Here is a 22,460-nt window from a genome sequence, read left to right on the forward strand (position 1 = left end):
GCCTCAGTAATTAGGACCAAATTGGTAGTCAATCTCCTACCACTGCCACCATGAGAGCTATTGGCCAAATTTACAGTCAGCAGATTCCATTTGACATCGATTGGATAGAAATAGATTAAGAATTAAATGTAAAAAATTTCCCTACTTCCCACACAGTAAAGGAACATCCACATTAATGGTCAAGAATTATTGCTGCCAACTTTATCCACAAGTAACCAATTTAGCAGTCAACAAACTCCAATAATAGAGAAACATTGCTTGCTGGTACCATCTCATTAACTTTCCCATCAACATTCCATAGTTTCTGCTTTCTGGAGCTCAGACATTCAGGAACCAGACAGAATTTGGCAGGTTTTTCTTGTACCACCAAAAAACATGAAGTTGCATTGAGAATCCCACAGATCTCACACAGAATAATACTACAGCAATATGTTTATAGTCGATATATTTTACGGCTCTCATTAATAAAAAGCAACATTATGTGGTTGAAAATCCAACTGTTTCCTCAGTGATGAGCCAAATTGACACTCATTATAGTCTAGATAGTAAAGAACCCAATTGATTGCTCACAGGTCTTTATGCAGCAGCCCTTTAACAATCATATGAACAATCAATAAATGCAGAGATATCCTCAACAATAAGGAATAGAGAACAACATAAACAATCTATATATGACACTGGACTATAGAGGGAGATATTAGAGCAATTCATGCTCATAATTCTTCTTGATTGCTTTCATTTGCATTTGATATGTCATTTGTATTTTGTAGCTGTTCAACAAAGCAGTATGTCTAGATTGGATTCGTTTATCACAGATTCTTTTTTTCCGAATTGGAATTATTTTTCAAAGTTTTCTTGTTTGCAGAGAGAGGACAGAAATTTGTAATGGTTGTTTTAACTGAAGATTTGAATTATCCTAAAACTTTGTCAACGATTGCATTCTGCTGTTCGATGTGTTCTTTCTTGTTGGAGAAAAAGAAGATATTAGGTTACTAGGAATTAGTCCCTGGTTCACATACTGCCAGACAAACCCTTTCTTTGGATAGATGAAAAAAATATTCAAAGAAATGTGTATTAACCTTTATACATTTTCAACAGGATTGTATGTATGAGTCCAGTTAGGTAATTTGAAAATGGATTTATTCATTCATAAATCATTGAAAGATTTGTCTGTCTTTTTATCAATGGAAAGGGATAAAATATTTCATCTATGTATTATCTAGCAAGTGATGCGCACTGTAGTTGCTGATGCATTGTAGTTGATTGATGATCTATATTTTATTTTGAACTGGACAGATCAGTGTGTGAGGGTGTGATGTCTACCTGTGTTTGTGTGTGTTAAATTATGTATATTGCATTTGATCTTTTTCTCTCTCACTTCTATTTCTTGTTTCTTTTATTATAATTTTTTTTATATATATGATGGACCGATATGTGAGATATATGCTGCATGGAATCGATAGAACAAAATCATGTCATGTTTTATATTTGTTTACTCTACCTCTATAGTAGTAACTTGTTTAACAGCAAATAGTTTGAATTAATAGGTATTTTTCCCGATTATGTGAAATCCATGTACATTCAAGTCAACACCCCAGTTAACACATCACAAATAGTATGTAAGAGCTGTGTTTGTGTTAATATGAAAATAATTTATATTATATATAAAATATCAATCAGTTAGTTCTTATTTTTTAATTCATATCGGATGATTTGAATTATAGTTTTATCATAACACCTATTCTAAAACAATGAATAATAAGAGCTGTGTTGTTTGTACCCTACCATAAGGAGTCTTACATTTTGATACTAGAAATACTACATCATTTAATCAAAGTTTCATGGATTGACAATTGTATAATTTGTGCATGACTTTGTTCCCTTTTGCTTCTAGGATGTAATGTTTGCCATGTGTAGCTTTTCACAGTGAGTTTGATCTAGTTTATTATTGTGCAATGTTTCCCCCTTGCCACTAAATTTGGTGTTATTGAACTACTGCCATGTCTTGCTATAACTTAAGGCTAGTAATGATGATGTTCATTTTGCAAACATTAACCTTGAATACTGAACTACAGTTCATGAATCTTTAAATGAACATGTTTATGAGTGTTGTATTAATGTTTATCAATAGTTGAGTATAATTATTTAATTGAAAGAGTTTGTAGAAGTAAAATGTTGCAAGATCTACTCTCATTTGATTCTTTGATTTCCCCTTCTAATTATATTACACAAACGTTTTTAATCAAGTACTTTCTTATTGCACAGATACGAATTGATTTGATATAAGACCTTTGACTTGTTATCTTCCAAAGAAATGTTATTTACTTAAACACCATGAAATCATACTAAATGGTAGGTCTACATTCTTATCTTTTCATGAGAAAATAAATCATCAATTGAAAAGTCAGCAAAATATCTGTGCACACTCTCACCATGTGAGCTGTGATGGCCATAAGTAGGTCATTTATTACCATGGTCAATGACGGCTATTTCATGGGTCAGAACACCCAACTGAGAGTCAAGTTTTGATATGAAAAATCAAACTAGGATGGTCATGAAAAACAACTAGCGCTTTGTTAGCCTGTACTTTGATACAGTTGTCAAAAATTGTCTTTAGATATACTTATTGCAGTTATTGTAATTATTAACAATTTGACCTTATGATATGCATTTAATTTAGGCCAGATATATTCCCTTGGTATCTGTCTTTGATATGAACACAAGGATATATTTTCAAATGACTTGAAATAAGAGTTGTGCATTTATCAAGGATCTTGGAGAATTATGTACTATCCCTAAATGTGTCATATATCGATTTACCTGTCCTTCAACATGAAAATGCTGCTGTGGAATTGCATTAGTTGGTAATTGTATACACCATTGCCTTTTTTATAGGTTAGAAGTCAAGTTTAAAAGTAGACCCTTCTCCCCGATGGCAGGATGAAATGAATAGAGGCATCTGTAGTAGAAAGTAGATACATGTCCCTCAAGATTTGATGACATCAAACTTGAAAGCTTAGGTGTCAGTGACTTCATTTCTTAAGATAATTGAAAGGAGTACTTGAGTTCAGTGAACCAATGCTGCCATGAAGTGCTTCAAGTGCATGGTTATCACCATGCTATGGATGATTGGCGAGGTGTGACAGGGTGTGTTCAAGCCATTCTATAAAGAGAATCACAAACATGAATAAAAATCCAAACAGCAACTCAAAAACATTGTCTTTGTTGGACAGTGTTCCTGCAATTCGCAAGCATTGCTGATTCTCATTAATTTCAAGATGTGACTCTGTGCATCGTTCCTCTTTTTGACCAAGGAAGAAAGTGGTTAGTCATGTTATGAAATGCGCCCCCCCCCCCCCCAGTAATTCATGTTTGCATTTTGAAAGATGTTTTATTTTTTCACAACTGATGAAAAATTGCTTGAATTCAACCACGATTTTTACTGAGCATCTTTATTAACAGCAATGCTAGGATGGAAATAGTTGCTTGAACATAACCACAGAGGGAAACATCTGTAGCCTGGAGGAGATAATGCTGAAGAGGGGATATTTATAGTCTACCCTCCCTCATAGGTCAGATATGAATTGATGGAAGCTGTATAAAGGACAGTGCTGGCATTTCAACTTTTATCAAGGAAGAATTTTCATATGAAAGGGTAGAGGGATGAGCTAAATGACTTGAATTACATAGGAAGATTCATGTTTGAGGTAATAGGTTAGGAGAATAAATATGATAGTTTCATTTTTGTCAATAATTTTGTTTTAGGTTTTTGTTTCTTCTCTTGAAAATAATAGAACAATGCAGATATTTGCCATTGGTTTTTCTTTTAGTGATGTTTATATTGGATGATCAAAATATAGTCCTGAAACAAATGCTTGCAAATTTTACTGATATCTTTTGTACTAATTCTTATTCAAATATCATTGAGGTCATGTTATTCTTGTGAAAGACTTGAAGTTATATTTGTAGTCTAAATGACCAACAGAAAAAGAGAAATCAACCTTCAGCTGCATAATGATTGTAATGTTTTGTATTGTAAATAGTTATTCACTTTTTAAACATATGTAGGTTATAAATGTATATAAACCAAACTGGAGTGATTATTTATTTCTTCTTCTTTTGAGATTACTATGCAGTTATTGTCAAAACCATTGTCACATCTTGTCATTTTTTTAAATCTATGTCTCTTATATATCCTGTGTAGATGCAATCTTTGTAGGCTGCTAATATGCTTGAAAATGCAATGAGTATGATATTCCTGTGAGTCTGCATTTTTATGCAAAGCAGTTGTTATCATTTACTTGCAAATGGATATTAGAGACTTGTAAAAAAATCATTGTAATTAATGTGAATAGTGAAAATAGTAATATTGTTTTTAAAAATGTGAAAGGATTGCAGGGGTTTGCTAGGAAACAATTGATGTATTGAATTTGTACCGTGGATATATTTGCAACTAGATGCCGTGTAATCTGCCCTGTACTGACATCAAATGATATTGTCTGCCTCTGTCTAACATATCGATAGATGGCATTAGACAATTGAAATTCATTTTTGTTTGTCATGAATGATTAATAGAAAAGCACTGTCTATCGATGTCTAAATATGATCATAGACAGGCTGAACAATGTTTTAAATTGTAAAATTTTGACACATCACTATTTGTATAATGATCCAGCTGCTCTTTAAAACATCATCAGACATATTGTAGGCCTATGTGTGGTAGAAAGAGAGAAGGAAATGGGTTCTGTGTTGTACAGGTAGGCAGTGGCATATTTAGGCAAAATCTACAAGATTTTCTCCCTTTCCAACATCTGACAATGGGGGCAAGCATTGAAAGATCACCACCTTCTAATATCTTATGCCAGGGGTAGTGCCAAAATCAAAGTCCTTCAAACTGTTGACATGGTTGCATCTTTACTTGCAAGTCAAAACTAAATGTTAAGTTTTATAATTTTGGGGTATGATTTTCCCTTTATCCCCCTTTTTGTACTTAAAATTATTTTTTAAAAATACCATTCCCTTTTTCACCAGTCCCTAAAAGGTGTCCAAGCAATATGCCCCAACCCCCTTACCTTTATCACTTGATATGCCACTGCAAGTTGGTCTCATGCTGTGTATGTTAACCAGAAGGCTTTGGTCTGGCCCTAAGCCAGAGGCAACAAGTTCAGGGCTGGGTTTTAGAGCTGGCGGCTAGCCGGCTTGCCCTGTAAATTGATCGTTTGTGTTGGGTCACACGAGCTCCTGTAGTGTGCTGTAATAGGAGCTCTTTTCCCAGGGGGTCTTATACTAGGTCTCTTCCTTCTCTCTTGCTCTCTTTCTTTCCTTCTTTCTCTGTCTCTCACTCTCTCTCTTTTGATCTCTCTCTATTCCCATCTTCCTTTCTTTCTATATTTTCTCACTCTCCATTTTCTCTCTCTGTCTTTATCTCTCTCTCCCCTCACTCTCTGACTGTCTCTGTCTCCGTCTCTCACCCCTACTTTCTTTCTCTGTCTCTCCCTCTTGCTATTCTGATTGATAGCTTGCCAATACTAGGCTGTAGTGTAGTAATAAGAAGAATAAGGAGAGATTATTTGCAGGCACAGCTGAGTGGCTGGCAGACGGCATGACGTAAACATAGCCGATGCCGAATCACAGCAGACTCTGTGTGTAGCTCCACCTGCCCCAGCCGGCAGACAGGGGGGCTGCGCACAAGCTACCATTTTTTTAAAACTTGAAATGGATGACCTTTGAACTATGCAAATGAGAATATTATCAGTTTCATCGTAATTAATCATTGGTCCACGTCCTTCGTTGTCTCCGCCCCCTTTGTAGAGAAATTCATGATGTCCAGCATAGCATGCCATTGATTGGATGAGAGTGAGGGAACATCACCCAGGTTTTTTGCCTATTCATGAAGCATGTCATATATTTGCATTCATTCATGCTGAAAATGTGCGATATCTTCCCCTACAAGTTCTTTCAAGAATGGAAATTGGAAAACAAAATGATGAAAGGATATCAATAGATGTGCTATTGTTTACATGAGGAGGATGGAAAAGACGTGCATTTTGAATAGCTATTATTCACTGATTTCTGTTTTACTTATGATATTCCAAATGCTGTACATAGCAATAATGTTGGATGGACAATCTATTGCATATGGTTAGAGGTAAGTCTGCCTAGATTTATTCTCATATTGACTATGTAACGAGAATATTGATTTGTTAAGACCTGTATTCTTGAAAAACTGGGATGAGTTTGAGTTTCCCCTGCCTGTGTTTTGAAATCAGCAGGAGGTATTTACATAGTGATGTATTTCAGTCATTTTGAGTCTATGATATGAGGAGGAAATCCGAGAAGGGTTTCTTGAATGTGGATGGAATATGTTACAAATGGACATATTGTCTTTAATGCCATGAAATGAATTTTATGATAAGATACCTTTATTTTGAAAGGAAAAAACAGCTCTCGCCAAATTAACTCATTGAATTCAGAGATAATGATCTTCTTTAGATGGTAAAATGTCCACCGTAGCATTGAGTCAACAAATTGTTAAAAAAGGAATAAAGGATGCAAATGAAGGGCACATAGGAACCAATGACAATAGTTTCATGGATGACAAGATAAGTGAGAGATTCATTTCAATAATAAAAAAAAGGAGTAGGCCCTATATGCCATGAAATTTCTTCAATTTTCCCTTCTCCAACAAAATTATATTGGATAACGGAGGGACTAGCTGCCTGGATTTTTTCCAGATTAAAAATGTGTCATGGTTGACTTCTACTGAGTTTGTCATATAAAATAAATCACCATCTTAAAAGATCCATTTAACAATCATTTGAGTAGAATCAGTGCATGATAATATCAGATTGAAATTTGTCAATAGTTTACCCAAATTCCATCTTGGATTTAAAGAGCAGTAAATTATTTGATTTGGATGTGATGATTGTCAACAATAGTTTTACCCAAGGTTCGTAGATGAGTATTGAGTTGAGAGCGGTTGGGATTGAGGAGTTGTGACCTACCTCATTCTTAGATGGACTATGGCCTCAATCCCAGGGAAATCAAGTAATCAAGTTAGGAAGTACATAAAGGCAAGTTAAAGGAAACGTGGTCATCATTATTATTATCCCAGTTGTTAGAATTTATTGGATTGATGAGATATGGAATTAAGCAGAGGGTTATCCCCATTTTTCTACTATTAAGAGTTGAGTTAAATATTCTTTATTTCAAGAAAATATTTCTTAACTTATCGCTTAAGATTCTCTTTACATTTCAATGCTAAAAAAAATCAGGTTCATGTCCTATTGGAAAGGAGAGCATTTTTTTGCATACTTACACAACCCTGTTCACATTTGAAATTTAAGTACATGTGCTCTTCAATGTGAAGGTACAAGGATGTCTGAAAGTGCACTTCTGCTGGAATATCTTTCTGATCCAGGGTCCAGCTGTAGCGATTCTTTACAAAGCATATTCAAATGAGGCATATGATTAAAAGGTGCTGTAAATATAAATGAAGTATTTCAATTATTAGATTTTTTATAGTTGCTTCCAACTGCTCTTGATAAAAGAACTTCCAAGTTTGAAATGTGAATGACATTTGCAATGTGGAGGTTCATCCGGTTCTGAAAAAGATACCAATATTGTTGCAGCGGGAAATGATTGTGATCTTTCAGCCCTGTCCCCATTTGATTGTCTAGGGGCCCCCTTATGAATCAAAACACTGTGTAAGGTTTTGAACCCATCCGACAGATATTGCCTTCATCGCTGTGTATTTACAGGTTTATTAATTCAGTAGACATCACAAAAGGTCGTCTTGATTGTATCTGTGTGGTATCTATTGATGACAAGCCATCCATAATAAGTAGGTGATGATGTGTCTTAGTGGATACGTTATGGAGGCATGGGGGCATCACTGCAATGATGGTACTTGGTAACAGGGACCTCACATTATCATAGCATATTATGTCTTAGTATCCATATTCTTTTCCAGCTTTACAGATTCTATTCATTTCTGGTGAAATACCTCTGATTTAAAATGTTATATTATTGTTATTACATAAACTAAATGTATGTTCACTCTATGGTAATAATATCAGGCTTACACATTTTGCCTCTATTTCCAAGGGGGATGATTTATTAAAACACTTATTTTTTTTCTCCATATTTTGGAATTGAGTTGAATATAGGAACAGCAGCTAGCAGCTATGTCTCTGGCTGTGCATGATTTATGCCATGCTAGAAGTGTGCAAAAAAAGGATAGATGTTGGGACAAAATGCATATATGTATCATCATGATGAACAAAACATATGTTGAAACTTGACAACTTTGGATTCTTCTTGCATGTAGCTGCATATTAGCCCCCCTTGTGATGTTTTATTTGACTTGCAGGGTATTTAGATTGAAAATTTACAATGGTATAGTATGCTCTCACAATACTTTCACACACAGCCTTTAGTTTTGCTGAGATGTAGCAAGGAGGATAATGATCATAATCTAGAACATGACTTCACATGAGGTTGTCATCACATGGAATGTTGATAGTTGATGTCATCTATTGAAACTCTCATATATCAAGACAGTAAGCAGGTTGGTCCGTCTGGATCAGTTCCTATTCTTCCTTCTCCTCTTCATCTTATTTTTAAAGATGAAAACATGGTCTATTCCAGGGTTTCATGTTTGAACTGGAACGACCTGATTTTGTAATTACTGTTTTCAGTAGAAAAATAATTGGAGCATTATTATGTTATTATTTTTAGGTTCATTTCATTTTCTGCTGTAGATTTTCTCTACACTTTGCTAAGAGTCAACACATTTTGATTGCTACAAGAAGATTAACCCTCAACTTGAATGTTTCTGCATTGTTTTTAAAAATGTAGGATAGCTCATGCAAGGATACAATCAATAGTTTTAATCAAATCAAGGATTGGTTGCAATGTGCCATGGTTGTATGTATCTGATAAGGTCTGAGCATGAACTTTTGCCAGAGATTTTTGTTTCTTCAAAAACATGTTTTCTCCTGCAGATGTACAAACTTTTGAAATGAAATCAACTTTGGGAACCATTGAATAGGACACCTGTAGGAAACTCTAGATGTAATGAAATTAAAGTATCACCCTGCTTGTAATGGGCCTGATTTTGTTAGTTCAATTCCTAGCTACTGAAATGGTCATTAGCGTCACAATAATTTATTATTCATTTAGTTATATCTGTAAAAGGGGGAGGGGCATAGAATTTGTTAGTTTTTAGGTATGCCCCATTCGTCTTAGGTTTGTTGATTATCCCTTTTTCTTGACGAGTTTTCATATCAAACTTATAAATCAGCTATTACCCTTTTCTCAAACCTGACTTTTTTTTATTGCACAACTTGTAGGTAAATTTCGGAGGGGGTTAAGTACAGTGCACTAGTGTACCTGACCTGTAATAAGTCTTGGATTTCTCTACCAACTGCTATCTTGTCACCTTTCATTTGTGTTTTCTGTCAAGTATTCTGATTGATTTCAGACATACATTTCCTCAGCCTCTAGCTCTTATTGCAAGACTTGATATAATGTGGTTTGGTTTCAAGCACGGAGCTGCAGGATACGCCATCATCTGCTGTTTAATCAACTTTAGTCAAGGAAATTTTCTGAGCTTCCAGCAAAATATGGGCTATTAGCCCTTTACCTCCAAAATGATGTAGAGTTACCTCAGTGCATATCTGGAAATTTCCACTAGTATATATTAAACTTTTCATATATGAAGTATGTTTTCCCTCAGAGTTCCAGTAGAAGTGCTATTTTTTATAATTTGTTCGATAGGAAAATTATAATGTATTCTATGCAAATTAATGCAGGAAAAAGAATTAAAATTGAAGTAATATTAAAATTTAAAACACTGGTTATTCCACAATGAGTGAGGATTTGGGCTGATATTACTTTAAAAATTTTTAAATACATGTTCTATGAAGCTTAGATGCCATACCTTGCTTTTAAAATATGCTCTCCACTAGAACTATTTTTTTTAATAAGTTAATTAAAGACCTCAATGATTTAAAGGATTTCATGATTATGTGAGAAACAAATTACAACCGTTTTTATTTTACATTCTGCATGGTTCTTGCCATTTTTTCTTTAATAATGTGCTGGCCTTTTATTTTAGAGTGTATAACATAAGACAATATTTTCTTCTGATATTGATAAGGAACAGCTGCTACAAACTTAGTGGATATAGATGATGGTTCATATCTCTGTGATATTGATAGTTCTCACATTTAAAGGTTTGCCATTTGCCATTGGTGAAGCGTTGCTTTGATTACAGTGTGTACTTCCATACTCTATGAAAGTCACATAGGCCTATATACCTATGGATTGTACAACTTTATACAACACCTGAGAGGAATCTGATTCCCTTTGCTGTTTCAATAGCACCAATAATCCATAAATTACCTTCGAATAGTTTTATTCAAGTCCATATACAAACTCATGAGGGTTGGGGGTCAATATGGCATGATTTTTATAATAAATTTTTTGCAACTCCTGCAATATATCGATCATGGTATTAATGGAGGAGTTGATATAAAACTTTCTGAAAGTTGACCCTTCAATGAGTGATGTTGAAAAGATAAATAGTTTGTTGGACTAGAATTCCCTTATTGGCCAGAAATTTGAGTGTCTGTGTTTACTTTATATTGGTTGTGGTTGCATTTTACCTGATATTTTTAAATTGTTGTTTTTAGTGCCATTGATATGATTCTTACTGAAGAGAACATCGTGTGACCCTTGTATGCTGCTTTGCATGACATATTTCAAAGATGGCCTGCTTATTTTTCGACAGCCCATTTCAGCTGACAAGGTGGGCCATAGGGAGGGGAAGAATAGGTGATGAAAGTTTGGGTTTGGGGTGCAAGTTTACAACCTGACCTCACAACCCTCATATCAGGGTTCAAGTAGGCATGCCAAAGTGGGATTGCCAGGGCAGATAAACAGCTGTCTTACGTGTATCCCAGCATGCATCACAGCTTGCAGAGCTGCTCACCCTGATGTTGAAAGGCCATGGGCCATTTAAATTGGGTATATTTCAATCCATTTAATACCCCTGAAGTCCCAAGTGAAAGGAATTCAATTCGTTTATTTTGTGGATGAGGGTAAAAATTTGTTTTGAACTCTTTAGATACATTTATTTAAATCTAAAAAAGGAATTTTGATAAAAACTAAATGAATGTATATGAAATCAATCAATCACATTGGCCCGATCCTTCATTTAGTGAAATCTTTAAAACCTTCTTTGAATTATACAAAAATTGAAAGATATTGTCTTATTCACACAAATTGGCAATCCTTTAACCAGACAATGATAATGTTGCAAGCTATAGTATCCATGGTAATATGCAATCTAAACCTCACCAGTCTAGGGCAGACTGGGGGCGGAGTCTTAAAGAATGGTCTGCCTAGTCACCTGCTGCTGCCTGACATCATGTATGATGTCAAGTTATCTCTTTATTTCTAGTTACCATGGCAATGTCATTTCTCATCTATGAAGAGCCTAAGTAACAGGTAATGTTAAGGACCAGATTCATAAAGATTCATGAGTAAACTAACTCCTGATGATTTATTTTTCTGGTAATCACTGAATGAAAGCACAGATTTGATTTCTCTTTACTAGTTATCTCTGTGGTTTACTAATGGCAGAGATATAGGGATATGATTTGAGTTTAGATATCAATCCATTTGTTTCTTTAAGATTAGAAGTCTGACACTGGTAAATTTACAATTTCATTATAGATATAATGTAGTTCTTGAAACTTCTTATCCTATTTTGTAAATTTTCAAATTCCATGTTTTCATGATTACTGAATATTTGGGGGCTATGTTTTCATATCCATAAACTGCTGTGTTTGGTATGGTTATAAACTTGACCATGTTTACTCTATTGGAATAACAGACATTAAGAGACAATCCACAGGAAAGCAAACATGTTTGGAGGGGAGATTTGTGTATAAGATCTGTGAGAATTCCTTGTTAAATCCTCCCGAGATGATGAGATCAACTTTGAGACTGCTGCTCTGGTATTTCATCTTAGTTGGCATTAGCCAATCAGACTTTAAAGGTACAAATGGATTTATTCTGAGTCAGTCATACTTAAAGAATTGTGTGCTTTAAGAAAGAGAAAATGACAAGGGATTGTCTCAGCTACTGTTCACCACATGTGTCATTCATCTTAATTTTACTCAGCACATTTTACATTGTAATCTTCCCATTTCAGCTCACATACAAACACGAGATGAACAAGGCATTTTGAGATTTTTGGTTCAGTTTAAGTTGATGGGAAAATTATTGAAACTATCGTAGTGTAAAGGATAACACAAGTTGAATGTCTTTGCATGCAATTCATACAAGTATTATTTCTCATATAGTGTTTAATTAGTGAGTTTTATGAATCCATAGATCTCTTGGTTTAAATGTATTGCATCAAGATTAACCCATTTACTATTGTACATATGTGTTGCCTAAGGAATTAAAGATATCAGTTGTCAACAGGTTAACATCTACTATAGATTATACCATTATAGGCTACTATCTCTCTCCTTGTTTGAGTGTAGGGTAGATATAATGATACATGGTTGAATGTGCATAATACAAAGGATTATATCTTGGTTCCATCAGGTACAATGTACTCTATCTATTTTCCAATGAAAATTAGTTACCCCATTCACATACACTGGCTTTGAAAACAAATTTTGTAATGTAACTTTCTTTTCTATAAATCCCTATATGATATTACATGTATTTTTTTCTGTAAATGAATAAAGATGGCTTTGTACCCTTTGACATCAAGGTCTTCAAACAAGTACTGGGGAAGAAAACAAGGGGGGATTTTGATTAAAATGAGAGAAAGGTATAATGTGCAATCTTTGGTGCTACCTTCGACACAGAACAGCCTTGATCAGTGATTCATCTTCTTCCACTTTGAGTTCAATTAGCAACTGTCAACTTTTGGAATGTTTGTACTCTTTGATAAGAGAGGCCCTATCTCATGGAGGTGTGGATTGATTCATCTCTTTACACAACTCTGTTTCAACTCATTCTCACTAGTTTTCTCAGTTTATTTGAACAGTCTCTTCATTCTTGCAGATCACTATTGGAGCCTGTTTCATAAAACTTGTTAGAAGAGATCAGATTTACAATGTGCCATATCCATTCCGCAGGTTGCTCAAGGGGCTAATTCTAAAGATAGATAAAGAAGATACATGTAGGCCTGTATATCCAGATATACATTTAAGAAAGACTCAGGGCAATTCTTAACGATTAAGAATAGGAAGCAATATATAGGTTATCAATAGTGATTAACTTTATATACTGTGCAATTCAATAGGCCAAGAGCAAATATATTCCTGATTTCTAATATCCATTATCAATTTCAAGTTTTATGAAATTTTATGAATTCATAAATCAATTCCACTCTTTCCTTTAAAGAAAGAAGGCAATCAGTAGGGGAAGGCGGGGTAAGTTGTGACAGTTTTTGCTTTTTGCATGTTAGAATTGATATGATTAATAATCTTGTCGAAATAAGTACCTTGCCTTGAAATTTAATTCTTCTGAAATATTTTCCACCTATATATAACTTTCTATCCCCACACTGAAAGTCATCGTGACCTTTGAAAAAAACGATGTCAAATGGCTCAACTTGCCCCATATATGGGGTAAGTTTGAGCCACCTTTTGGGGTAAGTTGAGCCACAAAAACTATGTACAAAATGTATGAGGGGAGAACCAGCATGTCAATTTTTTGTTTAAAGTCTTTTCACTTGCTAATTCTCTATAAATACTAACATTCTTTAAAAGGAAAAGAGCAGCCATGTAAATTTACTCCTTTCAGCCAGCATTTCAATCGATTTTTATGGTTTGTTTGTTTTTTAAGATACATTACCATAGGAATTACCATGGCTCAACTTGCCCCATGCTGTTTGGCTCAACTTACCCCAGTCCGAACTTAGAGCGATAATTTTGTATCCACACATTTATTATGCATCCATCATATAAAAGACTATGACAAGAATGAAGATCCATACCTGGACTAATAATGTTGTTATCATGTCTTTATTATATTTAAAGACGTGTGTGTTTATAAAGCACTTATCTATTGAACACTCTTTTTTACTTTTTTGGCTGAAATTCATATTTTTCCCTCTAAAAAACTACTTTTTGTTTCAAAGTTGAAAACAATATGGTGGGGTTAGGGGTTATGCTATGGGTCATCAATACATGACACCACCACAATGCCTGACTCATTCATTATTGGCCTGGGGCTGGTGGCTCAACTTGCCCCTATGCTCAACTTACCCGCCTTCCCGTACTTTTGTTCATTAATCTGACAGTCTGGGTTTGTACATTCTTGTGGATCACCTCCATACTTCCGTTCTCCCAGCATGCCTCTCACTCTCAATAGAGGTACCGCCCCATCTGGTTAGCAGATGGGGCTGAAAGGTCTGTGGGTTAGCTAAAGCAGTGTTGGTAGCACTGGAAAGGCAATTTTACAAATTGACTGTTGTTGAGATGTACGCTCCAATGTTTGGTATTCAGGGAGTAATTTTATGAAGTATCATGGAGTTTGGAAGAAGCTGATTAGTTGCTGATATCATTTGCACATTTCCCTTTTCCCTGTTGCAAATCAATAAATACTTTGCTTTGCATGAATCAGGCTAGCCACCATTTATAAATTTAAATTGATTGAGAGACTTATTGACTAACATTTGACTTGCAATTAATCATAAAAGTCAGTTGTTCTGGTGCCTCTAGTCCAGTCTCCTTGAAACTTTGATAGAATTGATACATTGTTTGTATGGGATGTTTCATATTTAGACTCTTTCATGTTAAATAGGCCACTGATTTTGGGGAGAAAATGTCTAAATTTTAAACATAGATCCTATTGAAAGGAAAATTTGTTTTAATAACAGGTTCATGATTATAAGAGTGACATTTTTTTAATACAGTCTTTGCAGCTATTTTTCTTCATTTATCTCTGTAGGCCTTTCTGTCTTTATGGTCCTCTTCTATGGGTTGATTTGAGGCTGTTGATATCACAATCCAGGGTCTCGTACAAATAATTGAATTAACATTTTGTTCCATTTCCTTGCAAATGCTACAATACCATACTTGTGTAACTCTTCAATCTATGAATTCATCTTCAACAATATCGGCTTTCACATCTAATCTCCATCTGTACATGTACCTCTTCCATTTGAGTTTAAGGTGTTTGGCCTTCTGACACTGCAGACCCAGTGTTTGTTTGGACGACCAAGAGATGGTTTATTGAGACACAATAAACAATGTGCGTTGTAACAGTTTGGAATTCCTTGGGCCCCCTCCAGTCTGTCTATTATCAGTTTGTGAAAGCATCAAGGAGATCATCTTCATGGCAGTTCATCATGTTAGCAATTTGTTATCCTAAGTCACCATCGGTCATTACCATGTTTGAAAATGTAAATTGAACTGTGCTTGAACTTGAAAGACTTCATCTAGCTCTGTTATGAGACTGTTTTTATTTGATATCAGTCAACCATCATTTAGATTATTTTGATATGTTTGGAATTAACTATGTGCTTGATTGTTGTCAAACAAGTGTGTTACACATGTAAAACTAGAATGATCTTATAATATATTGTAATTTATTGTATAATATCAACTCTTGCATACATGCATTTTAAAGTTTATTTCTGAATATAATTTTTGTTACTAATCAATATGAAGATAAAACATAATATAGTGTTGTATGCAGAATATCTTTATTTCTATTTGCTCTAAATTTTCCAGGGATTGAATATCTTGTTCAAAATGCTGTCATTACTACTTAGAAATTGACCCAATTTCCTATTAAGAAATCTCCATTGAGAAATTTTTCCACTAAGTCTAACACTCAGATTATGCTTTCTGTTCATCAGCAGCTATTTGATGAAAAAATAACATTAAAAAAAATATATTCTCTTCTATCTTATCTCACTATACAGTGCTCTGTAACTTGTGGAAAGGGAGTAAAGACTCGTCTAACTTTCTGTCAGTACGACGATGGTAGTCTGACTATAGACTCTGATTGTGAGGAAGAGAAGAGACCACCAACTCAACGAGAATGTAGGAAACCAGCCTGTGCTAAATGGAGATCAGGAGAGTGGGGAGAGGTATGTTGCTTTATATGATCCCAGTATTATCTAGAATAAACAAGATATCAGAGTCAGACCAAATAACTTCATTAAAATTATCGAAGTGGAAAACTTATATTTTTATTGCCTTATGAGTTCAGTGGAATGCAAAATTATACTCTTCCATGTGATCAGGGGACTATATCACAAGGAGTTATGATTAACCCAACCGTTACTGTCCATATTTGATTGTATTACATGTAGTTGAAACTTGTAAGACAGTGTCCAAATCCTCAAGCCATTATGATTTTATGCCATGTTGTTATTTTTTGGATTATCTCAAGAAAGGATTGTTTGGGCAGAAGTCTGGTGATATGAATTTTTTTCTGTTGAATATTTTTCACCAACACTGATGAGGTAAAATTTTGCCTAAGTGAATTATGCTATCTGTTGAGATCTTGTTATGAGATGAAAAAAGCAAAAGCAGTGGTTACAAGTGGTCTAAAAAGTGATTTCTATGGCAACTGTATTACTAACGCTGTTTGAGGTCCTCGTTTGAGAGTAGATCCATGGTGAGATCTCAACTGGACTACATTCCTTGTCTTTATCATTGAAGGAAAGGAATCTGTGTAGATCTCATACTGAAAATAATTTGTGAAAATAGGTTTGTTGTGATCTGTTGAAGGTGAAGGAAAGTTCACTTGAATTTAAAGCTTTTGTTGTTTTGAGAAGGATTGGCATAAGAAGAGACACCATTTAATGTGGTTTAGTATAGCCTACGCCGGTTACAGATTTTCAAACAAAGTAATGGTTATTCAGTTATTTGTATACATTATTTTTAATAACACATTTTGGTATCTCAATCATTAGATAACACTCCAGACAAGAGTACAATATTACATTCTCTAAATTTGGGTATTTTCTGTCTCTATATTGGAATTGCAGAATGTGATGTCAAGGAGTGTGAAGTGTTTAAAGGAATGGCCCAATGTATATGCAGAGACATAAATTTGATTTTGCAATGATATTAGGGCAATGTAATTGTCAATAAACTTGGAGCTTGTGTTATTGATTACTGTCAGCAACAGACTTTAAATCTCGCCATTATCTGTCTTTTGATTGTCTAATTTAATTTTTGAAATTTTTAAGTGTTTATCAAATATTCTACAAAATTTTCACCTTTAAATGTGTATACTAGCTATCTGTGTGCCCATCTGATCAACCCAGACACACTCTTTATCCCCTCTCTGCATCTTGGTTGAACTCATCCCAAGTATGTGAGAATGACACTTTGAGTTGAATGCTGATATATGGGGCTTCAAACCAACCCCATGGGGTCTCATATGATGACATGATGGCCCTCCTTACAACATTCTCTACAGGTCAGAGTTCAACCCATTCCTCTTCATCATGTCTCAAGTCAGCTCTTGGCATCCTCCATCTTCTTTTCCCTGAGGGAATCATCTTGAATGTTCTCCCCTCTCTCTCTCTATCCTCCTCAGGGGACATGATCCAGAATGTTCCTCTCTCCATATATTTAGAGTTAATAGCATCAACATGTCAAGAGACCAAAACAAACTAATTTGTTTTCTCTCATTTTATATCCCAAATAAGGGGAAGGGTTAAGTACCAATAAATAGCATTTCCCATCTCCATTGTCTTTAAAGTATTCATTGTCACTGAAAGTGCATTTAGTGATTAAAAAAAAGACAAAAACATGAAATATCAGGGATCTGCCAATTAACAAGAAAGTACTTATACAAATGAATGTTAATGTGTTTCTTTTACTACATCTTTGATTGATATCATTGCAGTGTTCTGTGACTTGTGGGCGGGGCATCCAGGAAAGGGAGGTGGCTTGTTTTAGTAACAACATAGAAGTCAATTCAAGCCTGTGCCCAAGGGAGCTGCCAAGAACCAGTAAGGGGTGCAGAAGATCCACCTGCTCAACCTATAGGTGGAAGAAGGGGCGATGGTCCCAGGTAAGATGCAATTTTAGGCCTGCAGGGGTAAAATAAAATCATTGATAATGATGTGAATGATGGTGATGGTGGTAATGGTGACTATATCGATGGTGGTGGAGATGATATCTGTGAGAGTAATAATGGTGTTGGTGATGATGATGATGATGATGATGGTGATGATGATGGTGATGATGATGATGCAAATGATGACAGATGATGATTATTATGATGGTAATAATGATCGGTCTCCTATTTGGGATAATGATTAGGATGATGGTGATATTATTTTATTTTCTTTAGTGTGTAGATTAGTTGTGACAGGAATGTAGAAAGCATTGATAGTTATCAATCCAAGAATCCATATCATGGACCTCTATCTAGGAGTCTCTTTGAAGCATACATGGTGCTTTTTCTTGGATCTTATGTCATAATGGAGAACATGCTATTCTTAAAATCTATTAACAAAGTGGCCTTTCTTGCCAATTGGGTTATGTTATTTTGCCTTTACATTTCTTTAAAGTCATAAATGGTCTTTTATTATATCTCTCTTATAGTGCAATGAGACTTGTGGAGGAGGTGTGAAGTTGAGAGAAGTGTGGTGTCAAGATAACAAAGGAAATAGAGCTACTGATGAATATTGTGCGGCAACCCGAAAGAAACCCACTCACAAGAGGAAGTGCAATATTGAACCTTGCATTCCGAAATACAGTCCAGGTGCATTCTGGGTAGAAGGATTATGGGGAGAGGTGAGTTTGCCTTCGTAATCAGTTCATTACAGCACTGTGATGAAAAGTTTGAATTGCAAGAATCATTGGTAACACATGTCATATCCCAAACATTTCATCAGGTTTTTTTTAATTCATGCTCTTGTATACATTGATTTGGATAACAGATGTGTTTTTTTTTATAGCAATAATGAATAAATAATGCAGAAACACGTGGGTGTGATCATATATATTGTCATAGATTATATGTATTGAAAAAAATATGTAGATTTAACTTCTCATTATCAAAGATAGACTTTACTTCTCATTTTTATAAATTGATTTTCTTATTGCAGTGAAAATCCTATTTTTCCAACTGTTGTACTGAAATATATCGTAAAAAAAATATTTTAGTTTGAAACAATCGATGTTCATTATTTCTAGTGTACAAGAACATGTGGTGCTGGAGAGCAGAGTCGAGAGATCACATGTCAGATGCTGAGCGGAGACGGTTGGCGTATCCCAGCAGACCTCAGTGCATGTAACCCGGCAACCAAGCCAGAATCAACAAGAAGATGTAACATGGGAACATGCTTTGGCGATGTCCATTGGAAAATTGGAGAATGGACAACGGTATGTGCCTATCAAAACAATATTTTATTAAGATATATTGTTTCCACTATTGGAAAAGAAGCATGAAATGAAAGCTGATGAAAATATTAGCTTCAAGATAAAAAAATATTATATTATTGTACAGAATCATAACCAATTATAATTCATCCAATTTCTTGAACACTCAATACATGTACTGTTGATATGGGATAACTTTATCTTTATCTCTTCTGCTTGTCATCTCTTTGATTATTCAATATATCCTAATTTTTTAGCCTTTTGGGGGAAGGGAAGAGAGATCTTTTTTTATTAACACAGGTTATTCAAAGATAATTCACAAATGTATAATCTTAAGTTTTCTGTCATTATTAAGCATTTGAAAAATAATTAAGAAATCAACAGATTCTGTATATTAGATATATGTATATCATTAGATTATTTCCAGGTGTTATGAAATAACATAAAACGTTATGAAATAACATAAAAAACTACCAATTAACAATGAACTCCTACAATGGCCCTAATGAAAATATACCCACATCTGTGGTGTATACTTTTTTTTCATTAATATTTCAATCTCTAATTCATTAAAATAAAACAATGTTCATACCCTTAAACAGAGTCCATCTTTAATATCACTTTGATTCTCTAGTGTTCTAAGTCATGTGGAGATGGTGTACAGCGTCGTAAGGTCCAGTGCCAGGCTCGTCATGGTAAGGTCATGCCAGACCGTTTCTGCCGCCATCCTGCCATCAAACCAGAACCAGAGAGGATATGTAACACTAGACCATGTAAGTATAGTATTTTAAATGGGAAATAAAACACAGTGTTACCAGATTATATATTGAAGTAAGCCAGTACAGCGATTGAAAAAAATGATTTCATTGTGAATGGAAACTACTGTCCCATGACGCCTAATTCTAAAATGGATCTAGTGCATGTTATTCAACCTTCATGTTTCACGCTTCCTTTCCTTTAAAGCAAATTGCCAACAAATATGTTTTCTCTCACTCAAATTTTCTGTTGTAGGACCTGATGCATTTAGATGATAAGAAAAGCTATTCCTGTTAGATGTTTTCCTAAAAAAGAATTCTAGATATGATTCAATCTGTGCAAGAATGTTAGGTCATACATTAGTATTGTTTTTTGTAATATAATCTTTAAACAATTGTTTTCATTTTTAAGACATGAAAAAAAAAGAATGAAATCAAATCCTCATTCTTTGATATCAAGAAATGAATATCAAACCATTTCACCTTGATTTTGTACCTCTCCTCCACCTTATGTGAGTTCATTGTCATTGTATCAAATCACATGCAGGCCCACATATTTCATTGTAATGGGGCCCTATTAGAGGAACCTTGCCTTAGGTTTCTTGGTAATATAATCTTCCCACCAATTGAGGCACATTATGTCTCCTTAGGGTGCATTCTTTACAGCAAACCCTATGGGGGTTTACAAGAGCCCAATTCCCATCGCAAGTGAAGTGCAGTGAGGGGTCATAAGACGATGATTGGGTGCGATTGTTAGCCCAGGGAGAGTTTGAGGGGTTAACCTTTTCACCCCTAGGGGGATTTGTCTCCCCTCTTCTGATGCCAATAGGAGCTGAGAGTTGGTGAGATTTCACACCACTGCCATTGCAATGCACTGCTATGTAGTATTCATGATGATTACAAAAGATGGAGGAAGGTGGTGGTATTTAGTTTAAGTGAAGTGAAAAAAAAAGTTCTGAAAAAAATTAACTGGCCTTAAGACTCCTTGTACACTTGCTCCCAAACATTGCAATGCCTTTTGTTCTTTAATTGTAGTATCCAGATTGGTGCATTTTCTTTCTTTATCTATAGTATTTAGAGGAATTTTTTTTTTATCTATGAGCGCATTTGATGGAGAGTGAAATTTATATTCTTCAGTTTGAAAAATCTAATGTTAAGAAGTGGGATATTGGAATGTGTTTAGGGTTGAAGTATTTTTAGAAATTATTGATATACACACCATCCAATAATAGTTCGGCTTTTTCACTCTGGGGCCAACTGTAACAAATCTTAAATCTTTAACATCACTTTATAAAAATATATGATATAAAATGAGCATGCATGTATAGATGTTGAAAAACTTGGACCTATAGGCTTATCATGAATTCAATATATGCCAAATTATGTTCATAGAGATCTCAGTTGCTGAATAACGATCAATTGTGACAAGGGTAAGAAGATATTTTTTAATGAAAAGCATCATTGTCTGCTATTTCTATTGAACCCTCATACTGCCATATCTATTGGGAGATTGTGTAAGAAGAGATGCATTGCTCTGTAATAGAAGTGCCAATGACCTTCAAATCTACACTATAAGTAACCGGATCCATACCAATGTACTTCAAAATTGTGAGATTTTTTAGTTTGCAACATGTTTTGTTGTTAAAAATACAACCTGTTAATAGTTTTCCAGAATGTAATATAATTTTGAATTGTGATTCATTTGTATCATGGTGCTATAGTATTATAAATTTTGTCATTATTTTTTTCTTTCGTCATCAGGTCCACCAACAAGTTGTAAAGATTTACAAGAAATCCAGAAGATTGATGAAGATGGGGACTATTCCATGTTAATACAGGGTAGATTGCTGCATATATTCTGTCATGGGATGGCAGGGAGTAATCCAGCTGAATATCTTACACTTCCAGCTTCAGAAGCTGAAAATTATTCTGAAATTTATCCAAAAAGGTGAGAATTTGACCTAAGCTATTTTTATACTTTCCATTGATGTTATTATTATTCTCATTGTTAAATGGTTTATATTTTGTTCATTCATTTCTTTTGCAAACAAGCACACTACTCTGATTTACAAACTGTTTAAATCATTTATTGATAATCTATCCACAGCTGAGATTTTTTTTCTATCTTCAAAGAAATAAACAAGAAATTCATAAAAATAATTGACTGTTTTGCAAACACCTAAAACTAGAACTCATTGCGATAAACATCTATATGCCTAGATGGCTATGTATTAGAATTTGATACTGAAAAATTGGGACAATAAAATGCCATACATCTTTTGTACATTCATTTTCAAGTTTGGGCAGTGCGATC

The 22,460-nt window shown here is 34.6% G+C and overlaps 1 protein-coding gene across 1 annotated transcript in view; it reads left to right on the forward strand.

The window, feature by feature from the left end:
* Nucleotides 1-22,460, forward strand: part of LOC121410999 (A disintegrin and metalloproteinase with thrombospondin motifs 9-like) — a 136,737-nt gene that overhangs the window by 105,859 nt on the left and 8,418 nt on the right. Inside the window, exons 26-31 of the mRNA XM_041603454.1 lie at nucleotides 15,965-16,132; nucleotides 17,908-18,075; nucleotides 18,612-18,803; nucleotides 19,206-19,394; nucleotides 20,026-20,164; nucleotides 21,908-22,094. Coding sequence (XP_041459388.1) covers nucleotides 15,965-16,132; nucleotides 17,908-18,075; nucleotides 18,612-18,803; nucleotides 19,206-19,394; nucleotides 20,026-20,164; nucleotides 21,908-22,094 — 1,043 coding nt within the window. The remainder of the gene's footprint in view (nucleotides 1-15,964; nucleotides 16,133-17,907; nucleotides 18,076-18,611; nucleotides 18,804-19,205; nucleotides 19,395-20,025; nucleotides 20,165-21,907; nucleotides 22,095-22,460) is intronic.

The sequence above is a fragment of the Lytechinus variegatus genome, chromosome 3 (assembly GCF_018143015.1).
Source record: "Lytechinus variegatus isolate NC3 chromosome 3, Lvar_3.0, whole genome shotgun sequence".
In the NCBI taxonomy this organism is placed as follows: domain Eukaryota; kingdom Metazoa; phylum Echinodermata; class Echinoidea; order Temnopleuroida; family Toxopneustidae; genus Lytechinus; species Lytechinus variegatus.